The 19,083-nt window shown below is 33.6% G+C and overlaps 1 protein-coding gene across 2 annotated transcripts in view; it reads right to left on the reverse strand.

Annotated features, from left to right (window-relative positions):
- Positions 1–19,083, reverse strand: part of COG5 (component of oligomeric golgi complex 5) — a 283,326-nt gene that overhangs the window by 115,232 nt on the left and 149,011 nt on the right. For both annotated transcript variants that reach the window (XM_060157278.1, XM_060157277.1), the window contains exons 8-10: positions 12,801–12,966; positions 5,777–5,889; positions 5,446–5,523 (exon numbers count right to left, since the gene is read on the reverse strand). In XM_060157278.1, the coding sequence (XP_060013261.1) occupies positions 5,446–5,523; positions 5,777–5,889; positions 12,801–12,966 (357 nt within the window). The remainder of the gene's footprint in view (positions 1–5,445; positions 5,524–5,776; positions 5,890–12,800; positions 12,967–19,083) is intronic.

The raw sequence follows: 19,083 nt of genomic DNA on the forward strand, positions 1-19,083 counted from the left end.
CAAATATAGCCTAATGCGTCCTACACACATGATTAAAAGATTCTGTTCAATGATAAAAAATGCTGGCTTAGAAAATGAAAGTATCATATCTACACTCGCACATATAGCTAAACTGACTTAATTCTGCAGATGAGAATCTACAACCTGTTTTCCACCGTATGGATCCTGAATAACTTCTCAATAATTTGCTACACTCACTTTCAAAGTGTTATATATAGTACTGATGATTATATAGTGATACTAGAACTTTTAACAGGTTTTAAAAGATACCAAAATTGAATTTCTCATGTCTAATGAACAGTCTAGAAATCTAATTTAAAATGAGAAGATTCATCCATTCAAGTAATCTTTGGAAATACAATATAAAAAGGGGAAAGAAGTATATCCCACACTTAAATGCCATAAAGAATTAATATGATAGGTATAAAGGTGTCTGCAACTTTATAGTATGAACTGAAAATAACAGGCTAATTTTACAAGTTAGCCAGAACATTTATTAAATTAAGCAGAAGCAGCATTAGTTATCTTAATTAAGGGAAAGTTTTCAAAAGGCTTTACATTAACACTGTATTCTTAAGATTTATTATACTTGATATAATTGGCCCAGTTTTATTTTATACTCAGTGCATTTATGCCCTCTTTACGCTATGATGTATTCTTTATAACATGATAAACATCTACTACAAAACCTCCTGAACTAATAAAGCATTCCAGAAACTATCATCATGTAGGTTTTTTTCTCCTCTTGTACATACCTAAGATTAGACTCTGAATACTAATATGTACAGTTCTCTCTATCATCTGAAATCAGATATCTTAACAAACAGCAAGGCAGATTTGGCAATATTAACCTCAAAACTAAACGTTTTTAAAGTAAACCCATTTTTTTGCCTACTAGAAGAATATAAATGATTTAACAATTCTCACAAGACCTCACAGAACAGAATGAAGGAAAACCATCCTCGCTGTTTTTATGACTACAGAATTACCAAATGTTAGATCATAAACCCATGATTCTTTAGTAAAGTGAGACATATAATCATGACACATTCATAGTAAATCCTTGATACTGCCTTATTTAAGGAAACAAGATTTCTTAAATTTCTAATTCTCAGCATGAATATACATGCATATCATGTTATTAGAACTGTTTAAAAAAAACTGACCTTCTCACACAGTAAGGTTTTTTATTACCATGCACATGGTAACTTTATGACCCCTAAATAAAAGTTTCAAAGTTTAAAAAAAAAGACTGAAATAATAATCATGATAGAAAATTAATGAGCCCATCTCTGAATTAAGTCTACATTATTTAATTTTCCTTCAGAAAACCTCAGCTTATAGGTAGTATTACCACCTCCATTTGATATGTGATGGTCTTAAAGATTATAGGACCTATCCAAGGTTGCATAATCAATGTAGGAAATCTTAGCTCTGTCTGATACCAGGGCCCAAGGACCCAGCTCTTAATCACTGTACTGTCCTGCCTTTAACACTATTTGAAGAGGTATTCAGAAATGTAACCTTGAAACTATTTGGCTGTCCAAATGCTAAAAAAAACTATACTTAATCCTATAAAAATTACCTTAGAATATTTTAAGATATTTTAAGCACTTGGATTGACTGTAACAGATAAATTTTAAATAATGAGCATGGCAAGGCAGTTCATTTGCCTACAGATAAAGTCTTAGGAACTTAACTAATCAAGTTTCTCCCATAAATATAATTTTTTTAAAAAAATCCACAAGGAAATATAAATTAAATCAATGAGATACCACTACATACCTATTAGAATAGCTAAAATCCAAAACATTGACAATATCAAATGTTGACAAGGATGTGGAACAACAGGAACTTTGTTTCTTTCTAATGAGAATGCAAAATAATACAGCCACACTGGAAGACAATTTGGCGGTTTCTTACAAAGCTAAACATAGTCTAACTATAAGATACAGCAATCACGTGCCTTGGTATTTACTCAAATGAGCTGAAAATTTATATCCACACAAAAATCTGTGCATGAATGTTTGTAACAATTTAAATCATAATTGGCAAAAATGGAAGCAACAACACGTCCTTCAATAGGTGAATGGGTAAACAAACTAGGTATATCCACAGAGTAAAATATCAGTCAGTGATTAAAAAAATGAGCAATGAAGACACGAAGAAACCTTAAATGCATATTACTAAGTGAGAGAAACCAGTATGAAAAGGCAACCTACTGTATGATCCCAATTACATGATATTCTGAAAAAGACAAAACTCTAAAGACAGTAAAAAGATCAGTGGTTGCCAGGGGTTAAGGAGATAAGTGGGAGAAGGATGAACTGGTGGAGCATAGAAGATTTTTAAGGAAGAAAAACTACTGAACCTCTTTTGCATGATACTATAAATGGTGGACGCAGGAAATTATGTATTTGCATAATGCATTATGCATCTTGCATTGGTATAGTACATTTGTTACAACTGATGAACCATGACTGATATATTATTAATAATTAAAGTCCATAGTTTACATTAGGATTAGCTCACTATGTAGTACATTTATAAGTTTTGTATAATGCACAAGAGATGTTATGATAACCTAGCAAGTATCAGATGTATTTTCTGCTCAATTTTTTTGTACACCTAAAGCTGTTCTAAAAAATAAAAATCATTACTTTTTAAAGAAATCTACAGGTATTGAACTACAGCAAAAGAATAATAAATTACAAAAATTACTTAACAAAGGAAAATGTAAAGTACAGTTTTGTTTTGTTTTGTTTTGTTTTTGTAGAAAAGAAACAAGTTGGCAAGAAGTCAAACACGGAAATTCCATCACACTTTATAGTTAATTACAGAAGCATTAGAATCAAGTGGTTTAAAACAAAGAAACCTGGAAAATTAATTCTTAATTTTCCTACTTGACATGAAATTAATAGTGTAATTTCATTTATATTTAAATTATAAACCAAAGAGAAAATATCTATTAATTTAGCTTTCAGTGAATTTCAAAATGTGGACTACAACTTATAAAAATGTAATACAGGGGCTTCCCTGGTGGCACAGTGGTTGAGAGTCCGCCTGCCGATGCAGGGGATATGGGTTCGTGCCCCAGTCCAGGAAGATCCCACATGCCGCGGAGCGGCTGGGCCCGTGAGCCACGGCCGCTGAGCCTGCGTGTCCGGAGCCTGTGCTCCGCAACGGGAGAGGCCACAACAGTGAGAGGCCCACATACCGCAAAAAAAAAAAAAAAAAAAAAAAAAAATTTAATACATAAATTTAAAAAATCTGTTCTGGTAGATTGCAATCTAAAAAAAAATTACTTGCTAGAAATTATCTTCCTAGGAAAAAAGCATTAATTTCTACATAGATATTGTAGAAAGCATATGACATAAATTCTAAATCATTTCATCTTGAATTATTTACACTGTTTTCATTTTTAAAAAATATATTCAGAGGTTTAAAAGGCTAAACCACTAAATTAAAAAGAACTTTCAATACCAGGATATATCCTTAAAAATCTTGAAGCTGCAAAAAAAACCTAGTAGTGTAAGAACATTCTGTTTATAACATTTTCCTCAAAAACAGATTACAAAATGATTTAGAGATCTTGGTTCAGAAACTGCTCTTCAATGACCCAAGATATATACCATCACCTACTCAAGTTTAAAATTTTATGCAGATTTTAAGGATTATTATTTGGGCCTCAAATCATTGTAAAAATCCTATACTTTTTATAAAGGTTCTACTGCCACTGATAATTATTTTAACTAAATAATACTCTTACATTGTAGTTATATAATTAGCAAAAATATCTGTTTACAGCTTTTTAACGAAGGAAAAGACTAAAGAAATTATAGCAAATATAGTAAATTTTATGTGCTATCTTTGCAATTTATGACATATTTTCCTTAGAGTATTTTTACTTCTCTTTTGTCCTAGAGTTCCCAAAATTGCAGGGTCACAAGTTATTCTGGACTTTCCAAAAAAGATTGATCTATTCTGAATATAGATGAGTATACTGAATCCCAAGAGGGACTAAACTTTTATTCATAAATATCACCTTATAAGAAAAAACAACAACTAAACTGTAAAGTTACATTAAAATTTATAATAAATGTAAATATGTATGTGTGTATTGTGTACGACTACTGTCTTAAAAAACGTAAGAAGAATATTTGGAAGAGCAATCTTCTCTGGCTTTAATTAAATAAGAAATATTTTTAAGTAAATGAAAAGGACGAATACAATGAAAGCATATATCCCTATTCCTCATAATCCTTTTTAGTTAGAAATAATTCAGATGCATTTAAAACCTCGCCCAGTGTTCATCCAGTATAATAACTGTTGACAAGAACTGATATGTGAGTTTTTATGTAGAAACTTTGCCCGATGCAGCAATATCACAACAACTTTCATATATAACATACAGCAGTCTTAATTATATTAATTAATTATATTCATCATGCTACACATTACATTCCTAGTATTTATTTATCTTGTAACTGGAAGTTTGCACCTTCTGACTGCCTTCATCCAATTTCCCCTTCCCGGCTCCCCTCTGGCAACCACCTGCTTGTTCTCTGTATCTGTAACTTAATTTCTACTTTGTTACGTTTGTTCATTTGTTTTTTAGATTCCACAGTATTTGTCTTTCTCTGTCTGACTTGGTTTATATACTGTTACTATAACACATCACAGCCACAAGCAGGACTATGTACTGAGTGCTATGAATCCTCCTAGCAAATCACCAAATTTGGGGGTGGTTTTGGAGATCCCCAACACAGGAAATAAAATATTTAAAATTCTGAACTACAAAGTAAACTACCTACACCTCGATGATAGAAACTTAGAGAATCTTTTTCTTTGGAGCACTAGGTGTTAAGATTTAATGAACAGAATATCTAGTTATTCCATTCATCACTATCAAAAACATATCAAAATGAATGAATAAAATGTAGAGTCAGGGATTTCTATGCATGGAAGGAATTATTGTGCCCACGAGGCCAGTAGATTGGTAGATGACAGAAGGGAGACTTTAGAATATGAAAAAATAATACATTAAAGTGCTTTATAGGAAAAATTAACAACTGAATGGATTGTACCATCTTCAGAAAAGACTTTATAAGGCATTATAACAACCACTAATTAAATCTCTTATATGCCAAAAATTTTTATCTTATTCTCTATCGGGACTTTAAAAAACTTTTACAATAAATCATTTATATTATTAAAAAATGGGAAATTACTATATGCATTTGAGAAATTATTCTATAAATAGTATTAGCTAGCATCTACTCAATAAACAAACATGCAAAGAAAATTTGTGGTTGTCAAGAAATATACTTCCCTTTAGCTATCTAACACGTAGCCTCTCTGTCAGACAGGAACACAAATAATGCTGGCTCATTATCTTCCTGCATTCTTTTATAAAGAGATAAAAATACTTTCATTTAAACATACCTTAACTATTTCTTCAATGAAACAAATGTGAGAGACAGGGTCTCTCTTCTTGGCTAATATTTTTTGCAGATGTTGTACCTAAAAAGGGCGAAGAGAGGGAGAATGTATATAACTGAGTATTTTCAAATGAAACAAGTATTAAGCATAGGCATTAGAAACATTAAGGGAAGGGAAAAGACATTTTGCTAGAGCCCTTACATATATTATAATTAGCTAATGTAGGTATTTTGAACTCTCAGAGATTTTAAGAAACCTGCCCAAGGTCACACAATTTAGAATAACCAGGAATTAATCCATAATTAATGTTATTTTCACTCTCTCAAATATTTACCTGGCCACAAACAGTAAAAATATGATCCACAAGTTTCTCCATATTGGTCCAAAGGGAAGCACGAAACGCTGCAGTGTTTCCTGGGGCTGGCATGGTAGATCGTCCAGGTGCCCCTGGTATGAGCAAGAGAAAAACATGAAAAATAAAAATTTCCAAATATAACAAAATGTACTGATACGTTATTATGAAAAGCACATACAGGCTAAAAGATGAGAAGTTCCTTTTTGAAGAAATTATAATTTCTCATAAGTGACATAAAAAAGAATCTTAACCTTTTGTGTTTAAGAAAGGAAAATACGACCCCCCCCCCCAACACACACACACACACGCACCCGCCCAGGAAGGATAATACAGAAAACAGGAATTAATAAGAAAGGTTTCCTAGAAGGAGGAGTTGAAGAGGTGGGAGGTAGTACCAGGTGAAAGGAACAGGAATAAAAGCGGTGAGTCTCTGTGAACCATACAAACGTCTTATATGCTGATGTTTCAAAATAAATTTAAATTTTAAAAGAATAAAAAAGCAAACTCTAAAACTAAATACAAACAAATACAGTAACACATAAAACTAATGGTACTTCAAATTAATAATACAACCACCACACACAGGAAAATAATTAATTCAAGTAATTTTTAATTACAGCATCCTGACTTTAGTAAGATATATTTTAGGGGCAAAAAAATCACAAAGAAATATTGTATTTTACTTAATAGATGTGTTGCTTGATATTGTAATATTGAATTACAATATATTCAAAATTCAATATTACAAAATTATATTCAATATTCAAAATTACAATATTACATATATTCAATATTATATATATTATATATATTCAATATATAATATTGAAGCTAAGTCTATTTTAGAATGGTGCAAATGAAGGTTCTCACTATAAACAGAACGAAGATACAAATGAGTAATGGGAATTGGAGGTATCTGTCAATTCTGTTCACTAAAGGACAGAGAGATGACAACTCCTTAATAGAAATGAGCATGCCTGATATCCAAATTTCAATCTCTATGCACCATTCCCCAATAAAAGAAGCCAAGGCTTACTGAAGAAAAAAGTGATTCCGTACCTGGAGCGGTAAAAACAGAAGGTGAACCTGGTGCATACTGGGCCAGAGAGCAAAAAAAGCGTTCAAAGTTTGAGGAAAGAAGCATTCCGAAAGTCGACAGAAATAACAAGATGGTGAATAGTTATTCTAGATAATAAAGATATTACAAGCAAATAAAACTAGAGACCACTACCTCATGAACACAGATGTAAAAAGCCTCAACAAAATATTAGCAAATAAAATCTAAAAATGTATATAAAGAATTTTATGCCATAATCAAATGGGATTTATCCCAGGTATGTAAGCCTGGTTCAACATTCAAAAACCAGTTTACAGGGCTTCCCTGGTGGTGCAGTAGTTAAGAATCAGCCTGCCAATGCAGGAAACACGGGTTCGAGCCCTGGTACAGGAAGATCTCACATGCCGCGGAGCAACTAAGCATGTGGGCCACAACTACTGAGCCTGTGCTCTAGAGCCCGCGAACCACAACTACTGAGCCCTCATGCCATGACTACTGAAGCCCACGCACCTAGAGCCCGTGCTCCGAAACAAAGAGAAGCCACCGCAATGAGAAGCCCGCACACCACAACAAAGAGTAGCCCCTGCTCACCGCAACTAGAGAAAGCCCGCGTGCAGCAATGAGGACCCAACACAGCCAAAAATAAAATTAAATAAATTAAAAAAAAACAGTTTACATAATCCATCACATCAGCAGACTAAAAACAGAAGAATCACATTAATACATTTGATCATAGTTGACAAAATCCAACAGTCATTAATGGTAAAAACTCTCAATAAACTAAGTATAAAGGGAATTTTCTCAATTTAATAAAGACTATCTATAAGAAGCCTGCAGCTAACATCATACTTAATGATGAGAAATGTTCCCATTAAGATCAGGTACAAGGCAAGAATGTCCCCTTTCACCACCACTTTTCAACATTATACTGGAAGTCCTTGCTAATGCAGTAAGGCAAGAAAAGGAAAGAAAGGTGTATACTGGGAAGTAAGACATAAAACTGTCTTTGTTTGCAGATGGTACAATCATCTGTGTAGAAAATCTGAAAGAACCAATCAAAAAAGTCCTGGAATTAATCAGTGATTATAGCAAAGTTGTAAGATACCAGGTTAATGAACATAAGTCAATTGCTTTCCTATATATCAATAATGAACAAGTGGAATTTGAATTTGATAACAAAATATCATGTGTGTTACCCCCCGGCCAAATGAAATACTTAGGTATAAATAAATCTAACAAAATAGGTACAAAATCTTTACGAGGAAAGCTACAGAACTCTGATGAACAAAATCAAAGAGGAACTAAGTATATAGAGAAATAGTCCATGTTCATCGATGGAACAATCAATATTGTCAAGATGTCAGTTCTTCCCAATTTGATCTATAGATTCAAGGCAATCCAAATCCAAATTCTAGAAAGTTATTTTTTGGATATCAACAAATGGATTCTAAAGTTTATATCGAGAAAAGAACCAGAAGAGCCAACACAATATTGACAAAAAAGAATGAAGTTGGAAGACTGACTAGCCAACTTCAAGACATTCTATAAAGCTACAGTAATCAAGACAATGTGGTATTAGCAAAAAAGACAAATAGATAAATGGAACAGAATAGGGAGCTCAGAAATACACCCACATAAATATAGTCAAATTATCTTTGAAAAAGGAGCAAAGGCAATAAATTTGGCAAAGGTAGAATCTTCAGCAAATCATGTTGGAATAACTCAATAACCACATGCAAAACAATGAATCTAGACATAGATCTCACATATTTCACCAAAATTAACTCAAAATGGATCACAGACCTAAAAGTAAAGTGCAAAACTGTAACACTCATAGGAGATAACAAAGGAGAAGACCCAGATGACTTTGGGTATGGCAATGACTTTTTAGATACAATACCAAAGACATGTTCTATGAAAGAAATAACTGATAAGCTGGACCTCATTAAAATTAAAAACTTCTATTCTGGAAGAGACAAATAAGAGAATTAGAAGACAATCCTTAGACTTGGAAAAAAAGATATTTGCAAAAGACACATCTGAAAAAACTGCTACCCAAAATAAAAATTCTTACAACAGTAAGAAACACCCCCAATTAAAAAATGGGCCAAATACCTTAACAGACACCTCCCTCACCAAAGAAGATGTACAGATGGCAAATAAGCATAGGAGAAGATGATCCATATCATACAGCATCAGGGAAATGAAAATTAAAACAACACTGAGATACCATAACATATCTATTAGATGGCCAAAATCTGGAACAGTGATAACACCAAATGCTGGTGAGGATAGGGAGCAACAGAAACCCTCATTCACTGACAGCATGAACACAAAATGGTCAAGCTAGTTTGGAAGACAGTTTGGTGGTTTCTCACAATACTAAGCATACTCTTACCGTACAATGCAGCAATTGTGCTCTTTGGTATTTACCCTACGGAGCTGAAAACTTATGTCCACACAAAAACCTACACAAAGATGTTTACAGCAGCTTTTGTTCATAATTGCCTAAACTTAAAAGCAACCAGGATGTTTCACTAGGTGGATGGATAAATGAACTGTAGTACATCCACACAATGGAATATTATTCAATACTGAAAAAAACAGAGCTATCAAGCCATGAAAAGAAATGGAGGAGGGCTTCCCTGGTGGCGCAGTGGCTGGGAGTCCGCCTGCCGATGCAGGGGACACGGTTTCGTGCCCCGGTCTGGGAAGATCCCACATGCCGCGGAGCGGCTAGGCCCGTGAGCCATGGCTGCTGCGCCTCTGCGTCCAGAGCCTGTGCTCCGCAACGGGAGAGGCCACAACAGTGAGAGGCCCGCGTACCACAAAAAAAAAAAAAAGAAATGGAGGAAACTTAAATGGTTATTACTAAGTGAAAGAAGCCAATCTGCAAAGGCTACATGATGTAGAATTCCAACTATATAACATTCTAAAAAAGGTAAAACTATGGAGACAATAAAAAGATCAGTGGTTGACAGGGCTGGGAGTGTGGAGACGAATAAGCAAAGCATAGAGGATTTTTAGGGCCATGAAAATACTGTTTGATATTATAATGATGGAAATACGTCATTCATTATAAATTCGTCCAAACTCACAGATGCAGAAACCTAAGAGTAACCCTACTGTAAGCTATGGACTTTGGGTGGTTATGACATGTCAATGCAGGTTCACCAACTGTAACAAATGTATAACTCTGCTGGGGGATGCTGATCATGAGAGAGGCTGTGCACGCGTGGGGGTGAGGGTATATGGGAAATCTCAGTACCTTCCTCTTAATTGTGCTGTGAACATAAAAATACTCGAAAAAACAGTCTTAAAAAATAAAATTTTTAAAAAGGATGAATGAATAAAGTGAAGGTCCCTAAATAGTCTCATTTTCCTTGTTCTCTCCCCAGAGCTCATGTTATTTTGAAATTAATGATTATTATTAGAAGGCATATATTTATACATTCATTACATCTGCATGTATGTAAAGCAATACATAGCACCATCTGTCATGTTCTCAGGCTTTAAATACAATATCATACTGTATCTTTTTGCAACTTGCTTTTTAATGTAAGGGAGCTGAGAATTATCTATACTGATAAAATTTATAAATTTAAATATTGTATAGTAGTCTACTTAAAAAATAAGCAAGTTTATTCATTTTTCCAATGAAGGAAAGACTGTTTTCAGTGTTTAGCTATTATGAATAATAGTAATAAAAATTCTTATACATATGTGCCAGAGTTTCTCTAGGGTTTACTCTTAAAAGAGAAATTATAAGATTATAGGTATACCCGTTTTTAATCTCAGTGAGCAGTTTGATAAAACTGAATAAAATGTTTGAAACATTTTATTCTCCTACAGTCAGAGTATAAGAGTTTCTGCCCTCATCCAACATTTAGTTCTGTTTTAGATTTAGATTTTGCCAGTCTCACGACTGATAAATAGGATCTTGCATCATTTGTTTTTCCCTAATAACTAGTTCATATCCTCTAAAAAGAGGCTGAACATCTTTTCATGTTTACTGGATATGTTCTTCTGTGATCTGCCTATTCATATCCTTTATTTTTTTCAATTGAGTTATTTATATTTTCCTTAGTGATTTATAAACTTTTAGATACATTTTGGGTAACGTGTTCCTGTATAATTATAATAATGTTATTTATTTTGTAAGATTTGAAACAATCTTACACGTATAGAAAATTGTGAAGTATAGTAAAAAATATTTTTCCCTGAATCATTTGGGAATAAGTTACTGACATGAGGCCCCATCACCCCTGAAGGCTTTAATGTGTATTTCCAACAAAAATGACATTCTACTACATTATCTCAATATAACCAACAAGATCAGGCAATTAACATTAATCCTGCCAATGTAACATTTTAAAAAATAAAAATAGCAATGATTATTCTTTTAAAAAATAATAAAGAGTAGGGTTTCTACATTAAATCATGGTATCCACTCCTCAACAGATGATAATAAGGCTTTTAAACTCTTTATTCTTTCAGAAAAAGGGAGCATACATTAGCACTGACAGGATGTGAATAATTGCTTTCATTTTTTTCCTATTCTTGACAACACAAGAGGGAATGAGATTAAACTGCCTCTGGAAATTTAAACATTAGATCAAACTTTTTGAGAATAATTGCTGGGAAAAGCTGAGAGTAAAATCTCCTCTGGCAATTTCTTTTCAAAGCTCTGCTTCTGGGATGGTCTTAATACAGACCTATTCAGAGGCTAGGGTTAACCTTTAAAAATCCCTTTAAGATCTAAGATTCTTTTATCTCTTTTTATCTAGTGCAAATTATTTATGAGGGACATATATTCTGTATTATTTAAGGTTATGTTTATATAGCAAACATAAAAATAATAATCAATGACTGCAAATATTTTTTAGTATTAGCCCTATATCAAGAACTGTTATTAATTTTACATGTATTATTTATTCTTAAGGACAACTCAATGGTTGTTGTTCAATAGAAAATGAGAAGAGAAAAACTGGAGGCAAGCAGTATAGACAACACTTTGGGTAATTTTTCTGTAGTCTAAATAAAATAAGGTGGTAAAACTGAAGAAAGAAATTGAGTCAAGATAGATTTGTTTGACTGTCTTTAAGCAGAAGAAGATACAATAGCACGATTGTATGTGATGGGAAAGAGACATAATAAAGGAAAAACTGATGATGTGGTAGAGAGAGGGGATCTGTGAAAGCAACGCCTTTGAGTGATGGGATCTAATGCAAAAGCAGAGTACTTGGTCTCTGCTAGGAGCAAGTACAGTCAATCCGTATTAACAGGAGAGAGGAAAGATTTTAAGGAGAAAAATGCAGAGTTGGTGTTGCTTAGAAAAATGAGAGGTACACAGAACATGTAGTCTTTCATGTCTATGAAGTGTGTTATGTATGTGAATGTCATCATCGGGTATCTTTTGGCAGGAAAAGGGTTGGGACTGCCACCTTGAATCTACCTGTTTCTGGTTTTCTTTAGATTGTGCTATAGTTGTAATGTTCCCAAAGCTTTTATCAGCTTCTGTCTCCACATTTACCCATTACTGCTCCTGAGTATGAGAATTATACAAAAGCCCAGAAAGATAAAGTAGAGACTGTATTTCCTTAAAAAATATTTTCTGCCTCAATAAGAAGTACATGTGAGGATAAGGATTTCAGAAAGAAAAATATGTTCCTTTTTTTTTCTTGCATCTGTTTCCTCTGAACTAAATGAAGCCATAGTTTACAGATTTTATCTAGAAGTTCTGAATATACCAATTGGCCAGTTCAACTCACTGATTAGACAAAAAAAAGTTATAAATAAATTCTAAAACATAATTTCTTCTCTCATTTTCTGTCTACTAAAAAATGAGTCATTAGATTACTTTGAAACTTGAATGCTTCACATACTATTCAAAGGACTTTTCAGTTATAAATAAATAAAGAAGCTAAAGATAAACCACATCCATACCTCTCACAGCTGACTGGGAAGGCTGAGTCAAAACTTTGATGTCTAATGCACTGTGGATATTTTCTTCTATAGCAGCACAATATCCATCCACGACACTGGTAATAGTATCCTTCAAAGTTCCAAGATTATGGAAAACCTGAAGAGCTGTTCCAACCTGGGTTGGATTCTTTAAAAAGGTGGTGGTGGGGTGAGTTGGGAATAGATATAAATAGGAAAATAAACACAAACAACATAACTCTACAAGTGGTACTTGAGCAGTTACTACAATATTTTTAAATTATTACAGACAAGAACAAAGACAATGCATTTGGAACAAATATCATTTTTAGTCATTATTTATTTCCTAAAAGGTTAAATACCATGTGTATGATTTCCTCCCTTTCCCTTTACCTCCTCCTTTAAAGGATAATAACAAAATTTAAAATCTGTTATATTATTAGGGCTTACTTAAAATTTACTCCCAATCCCTACGAAGAGAGCCATGCTGGAACTAACAACAACCCTGTATTTGTTTAGAGAATAAATAAATGAATTCTGCAGAGTCAACTAACGGCTGAGCTATGCAGACTGATACTATTACTCATTATATTTCCTTCCTTCCTTCATTCACTGAAACTACAAATATCTACAGAGTGCTTACTATGGGTCTATCTTGCTTCTATGTGCTGGAAATACAGTAGTAAATAAAACCAATTGAGTCTCTGCCTGCATGGATCCTGTATTTACTAAGAAATGTATAAAAGGTAAATGTAAGAGAATATCAGGTAGTGTAAATGCTATAAAGGAGGAGGAAGGGAATAAGAACAGAGAATGATGTGGATTATTATGGAGGGAAGAGTCAGAGAACGCATCTCAGGGTGTTATTTAAACGGAGACCTACATATAATGAATATAATGAAATCTATGGAGGATAATGAAATCTATGGAGGATACGGGGAAATACAGATCTGGGCAGAGGTATCAGTGAAAGTGCAGAGGTAGTAATGTGCTTGGTAGCTAGTGAAAACAGCAATTAGGTCATAATGGTGGCTGGAGCAGAGTGACTGAAGCAGAGAGAGGTAAGCAATGAGGTGGGGAGTAGAAATACCATCTATGAGTAGATTAAGTCCATAGTGATATAAATAGGTTGCTGGATGTGTCACTAAGTAAATGACTGAATTAACAAGGCAGATCTTGTACACCAACATGTATGTCCAGGCCCAAATAGCTGAAATTCCTCTTTCATTTATGATTCAGTGTCTATTATTAAAGGTACATAGTTAAAAAGTTAGATTATTTCATTAACATTTTCTTGACTGTTAAGTTTATAAACAACACAAAATATTATTTCTGAAATCTATTGGTGTTAGTAACAGTACATGCCTCAGATACACACACACACACAGAGGCAGAGCAGAATCAACATAAAGACGATATCAGGAAACATGGTTGGTGAATACTGATACCCATTTTAGACATTTTTAATATTAAACAAGAAAGAGAAGCAAATGGACAATGTTTCATATTAAAATATGTTTTAATGAAAAAATTTTAGCTTGTATTATTATAAAAGAATTTTATTCTAATATATTACTGTCAATTCTGTATCAATGTACTAACAAAGAAAAGGGGAGAAAACAAGCTATTTCATACAAAATTATTAACTGAAAATATGGGGTATAGCACTTTGGTTGTTGTTAGTTCCATTCCATTCATAGTGATTTTTTTTTTCACTTTTTAGTAGATATCAAAAATCAAAATTAGGCAGCTGTAAAGAAATTTCCCCTATCACTATTCAAATGTCTATATAATCTAAGAAAGCATTACCTGAGCAATTTCAAATAATACCTTCACCTTATAATACTAGAATATAGACACAGAGTGTAAAATTGTATTTATTGCCTTTATTATTCTCAAAGGATCTGAAAAGCACAGCTTCTCAACATACAGGGTTTCAGTAACTTAACAATAATTCTGTAACTTCAATAGCTTACAGTGAATGTACGCTGGAAGTTATATGTGTATGTTAACTGAAAACACTTAAAGTCATATTTTACTTGAAAGATCTAGCTAAAATGGAGCAGCTTTGTATGTTTCTACTCCAAAAATTATTGACTACCAAAAACTTTCAAAACAGTAACATGTGCAGTGCATTATTAAAGAAGCATCCAATATCAGAATGGCTATCATCAAAAAGACAACAAATAAGTGTTGGCAAGGATATGGAAAAAAGGGAACCCTCATGCACTGTTGGTGTGAATGTAAATTGGTACAGCTACTGTGGAAAACACTGTGGAGGTTTCTCAAAAAATTTAGATTAATGGATAAAAAAAATGTGGTATATACAATGGAACATTACTCAACCATAAAGAAGAATGAAATCTTGCCATTTGTGACAACATGGATGGACCCAGAGGGTTTATGCTGAGTGAAATAAGTCAGAGAGAAAAAGACAAAAACTGTATGATCTCATGTATATGTGGCATCTAAAAAACAAAACAAATGAACAAGCCAAACAAAAGACAAACAGACTCACAGAGCAAACTGGTGGTTGCCAGAGGGGAGTGGGATTGAGGGGTTGGGTGAAATAGGTGAAAGGGATAAAGAGTTACAAAATTCCACTTACAAAATAAGTAAGTCACAAGGATGCAATGTATACCATAGGAAATATAGTTGATAATACAGTAATAACTTTGCATGGTGAGAGATGGTAACAAGACCTATTGTGATGATCATTTAGTAATGTATCTGATTGTCAAAACATTATGTTGTACACCTGAAACATAATATTACATGTCAACTATACTTCAATAAAAAAACATCTAACATAATATTTATAATAACTACAATTTAAACTACTTATAAAAATTCTAGATGTAATTTTAAGCTTTCTAATTAACATAACCACTTTTTCTATTAATGCCAGTTATTTATATTCATAGTTTAATATAAACTTATCATTTTTTAGTTGGGAAACTACAAAAATGATAATTTTAAATTAAATTCTTTAACATACAGAGGAATGTACACATTATGTAGGCATAGCTTTATGAAATATCACAAAGTGAACAAACCTCTATAACTACCACCTAGACCACAAAACCAAATATTAGCAGAACCTCTGAATCTTTTGTGGCTTCCCCAACTGCATCTTTCCAAATATTATCCCTATCATAATTTCTAACACCATTCTTTAGTTTTACCTGTTTTTGAATTTTACATAAATAGAACCATAAAGTATTATTTTGTGTCTGGCTCCTTTTAGTCAATATCTTATTTGTAAAATTCATCCATGTTGTTGTATGTAGCAGGTGTCGTTTTCACCACTGTGGAGTATTCCAGAGTGGAAATTTACTTTGGTTTATGTATCCATCCTTCTGTTAACATACATTTGCATTATTTCCATTTTTTAGGTATTTTAAATAATGCCACCATGAACATTCTAGCGCACAGCTTTTAGTGAACGTATGTATATGCACTTCTGTTGGCTAAGAGTAGAACTGCTGGATCATATGGTATTTGTATGCTTAGTATTTGTAGATACGGCCAATTTTCCAAAGTGATTGTACCACCTTATACCCTGACCAGAAATATGTGCTCCCCAATCCTGCCAAAATTTAGAATTATCATACTCTTTCATTTTATCTGTACTTTTGAGTGAGCACTATTGTTTTAATTTACATTTCCATGATGGCTAAGGAGTTATCCCTTTTTGCTTGTTAGTTACCCATTTGGATATATTCTTTTGTGAAGTGCATATTCATCTCTCTTGTCTATTTTTCTCTTTTTTTTTTTGTCCTTTACATATTTGTAAAAGTTGTTCATATATTCTGGGTATAATCACTTTGATGACTGTATATACTGCAAATATGTTCTCCCACTCTTAAGAAGTCTTTTAAGGCAGAGAAGTTCCTAATTTGAATGCAGGCCATTTTATTGACCTTATTCTCCATGGTTAGCACTTTCAGTATCCTGTTTGAAAAAAATTTTTTGTCCCATCCCACATTCATGAAGATGTCTTTCAATCATGAAAATATCTTTCTTTCATGAAGTTATCCTCCAGAACCTCTATCGGTTTACCCTTCACATTTAGATATACAATCCAACTGGAATTAGCTTCTGCATAATGTAAGACAAGAGCCAAGATGAGTGTTTTTCTGTATGAATATCCAATTGACCCAGCACAATTTATTTGAGAAAACAAAGAAGCAAATGATAATCTTTCTCTCCTCAATCTCAAGGGTTACCTCTGCAATAAGTCAAGTTTCCATTTATGTGTTTTTGTTTCTGGACCATCAATTCTGTGCCATTTCTCTGTCCTTACACTAATTCACCTATGTAAATTATTGTAGCCTTAAAGTAAGTTTTGATAGTCCTCTGCCTCTGTTCTTATCAATTTGATATAGGCTACTCTTGGTTCATGGTACATCCATATAAATTTTATAACAGGCTTGACAATTTCCATTTAAAACAAAAAGGCCTGTGGAACTATGCGTTTGCACTAAGTCTACAGATAAAATTAGAAAAAATGGAAATCTTTGTAATATTGAGCTCTCCAATCCATGAATATATTATCTCTCTTCATTTATTCAGGTCTCCTTTAATTCCTCTTAATATTATTATAGTTTCTGTAAAGGGATTTTACATATCTTTGATTTTTATTATTCCTACACATTTGATGTTTTTTGATATTATAAATAGTAATTTAAAATTTTTCTGTTTATCTGTTGCTATTATATTAAAAACACCACTGATTTTTCTAAATGGAATTTTACCAAACTTTCAAAACTCAGTCATTAATTACTTTATTTGTAGATTGTTTTGGATTTGCTATACATAAGATCATGTTATCTCTGAATAATCTTTATTTTTTTCCTTTCTAGTCCTTCTACATCTTATTGCCTTTTTTTTTTTTTGCTGTATGCGGGCCTCTCACTGTTGTGGCCTCTCCCGTTGCGGAGCACAGGCTCCGGACACGCAGGCTCAGCGGCCATGGCTCACGGGCCCAGCCGCTCTGCGGCATGTGGGATCTTCCCGGACCGGGGCACAAACCCGTATCCCCTGCATCGGCAGGCGGACTCTCAACCACTGCGCCACCAGGGAAGCCCCTGCTAAGAGTATTTTTACACACAGATTGATGCTGAACTTTATTAAATGCTTTCTCTCTGTGTATGTGTTGAGATCATCAATTTTTTTCCTTTACTGAAGAAATTACATTACACTTCTAAACAAAAGCCATCTTGGTCATGATAAATTACCCTTTTTAGATATCCCTGACTTACATTTGCTAATAGTTTGTTTAGTATTTTTGCATCAATTTTCAAGAAAGATAGCTATTAAATTTTCTTCCCCATGATATCCTTATCTTGATTTCAACTTTATACTGGCTTTATAAAATAATCATGTAAGCATTGCCTCTTTTTCAATTCTTATATAGAGTTCATGTAACATTAGTTTATTTATATGCATGTGTAGTCAGTTAAGTTGAGATGAGGTCATACTGGATTATGGTGAGCTCTAAATCCAATGACTGATGTCCTTATGAGAGAATAACACACTCAGAGACACACACAGTGAAAAAGGTCTCTTGACAAGAGACAGAGAATGGAGTGACACAGTTAACAAGCCATGGAACTTTAAGCACTGATTGGAGCCACTAGAAGCTAGGAAAAGACAAGGAATGATTCTTCCTTAGAGCCCTCAGAAGGAGACTGACCCTGCCAACACCTTAATTTGGATTTCTAATCTCCAGAACTATGAGAGAATAAATTTCTGTTGTTTTAAGTTACCTGGTTTGTGGTAATTTGATATAGCAGAGAAATCAATACAGAGGGTTAAGAGCAACAGGAAAAAAATACATATGCTTGGGCTTCCCTGGTGGTGCAGTGGTTGAGAGTCCGCCTGCCGATACAGGGGACACGGGTTCGTGCCCCGGTCCGGGAAGATCCCACATGCCGTGGGGCGGCTGGGCCCGTGAGCCATGGCTGCTGGGTCTGCACGTCCGGAGCCTGTGCTCCGCAACGGGAGAGGCCACAACAGTGAGAGGCCCGCGTACTGCAAAACAAAACTAAACAAAACAAACAAACAAAAAATACATATGCTTGCAACCCAAATATCCATTGAATGAAGAAAATATGTATTCATATGATGAAATATTACTCAGCCTTAAAAAGGAAAGAAATCCTGTCACATGCTACAACATGGATGAACTTTGAGCATATTATGCTACGTGGAAAAAAAACAGTCACACAAAAAATTACTGTGTGATTACATTTTATGAAGATAATATTATTTATAGATTATT

This window comes from Lagenorhynchus albirostris, chromosome 8 (assembly GCF_949774975.1).
Source record: "Lagenorhynchus albirostris chromosome 8, mLagAlb1.1, whole genome shotgun sequence".
NCBI lineage: Eukaryota > Metazoa > Chordata > Mammalia > Artiodactyla > Delphinidae > Lagenorhynchus > Lagenorhynchus albirostris.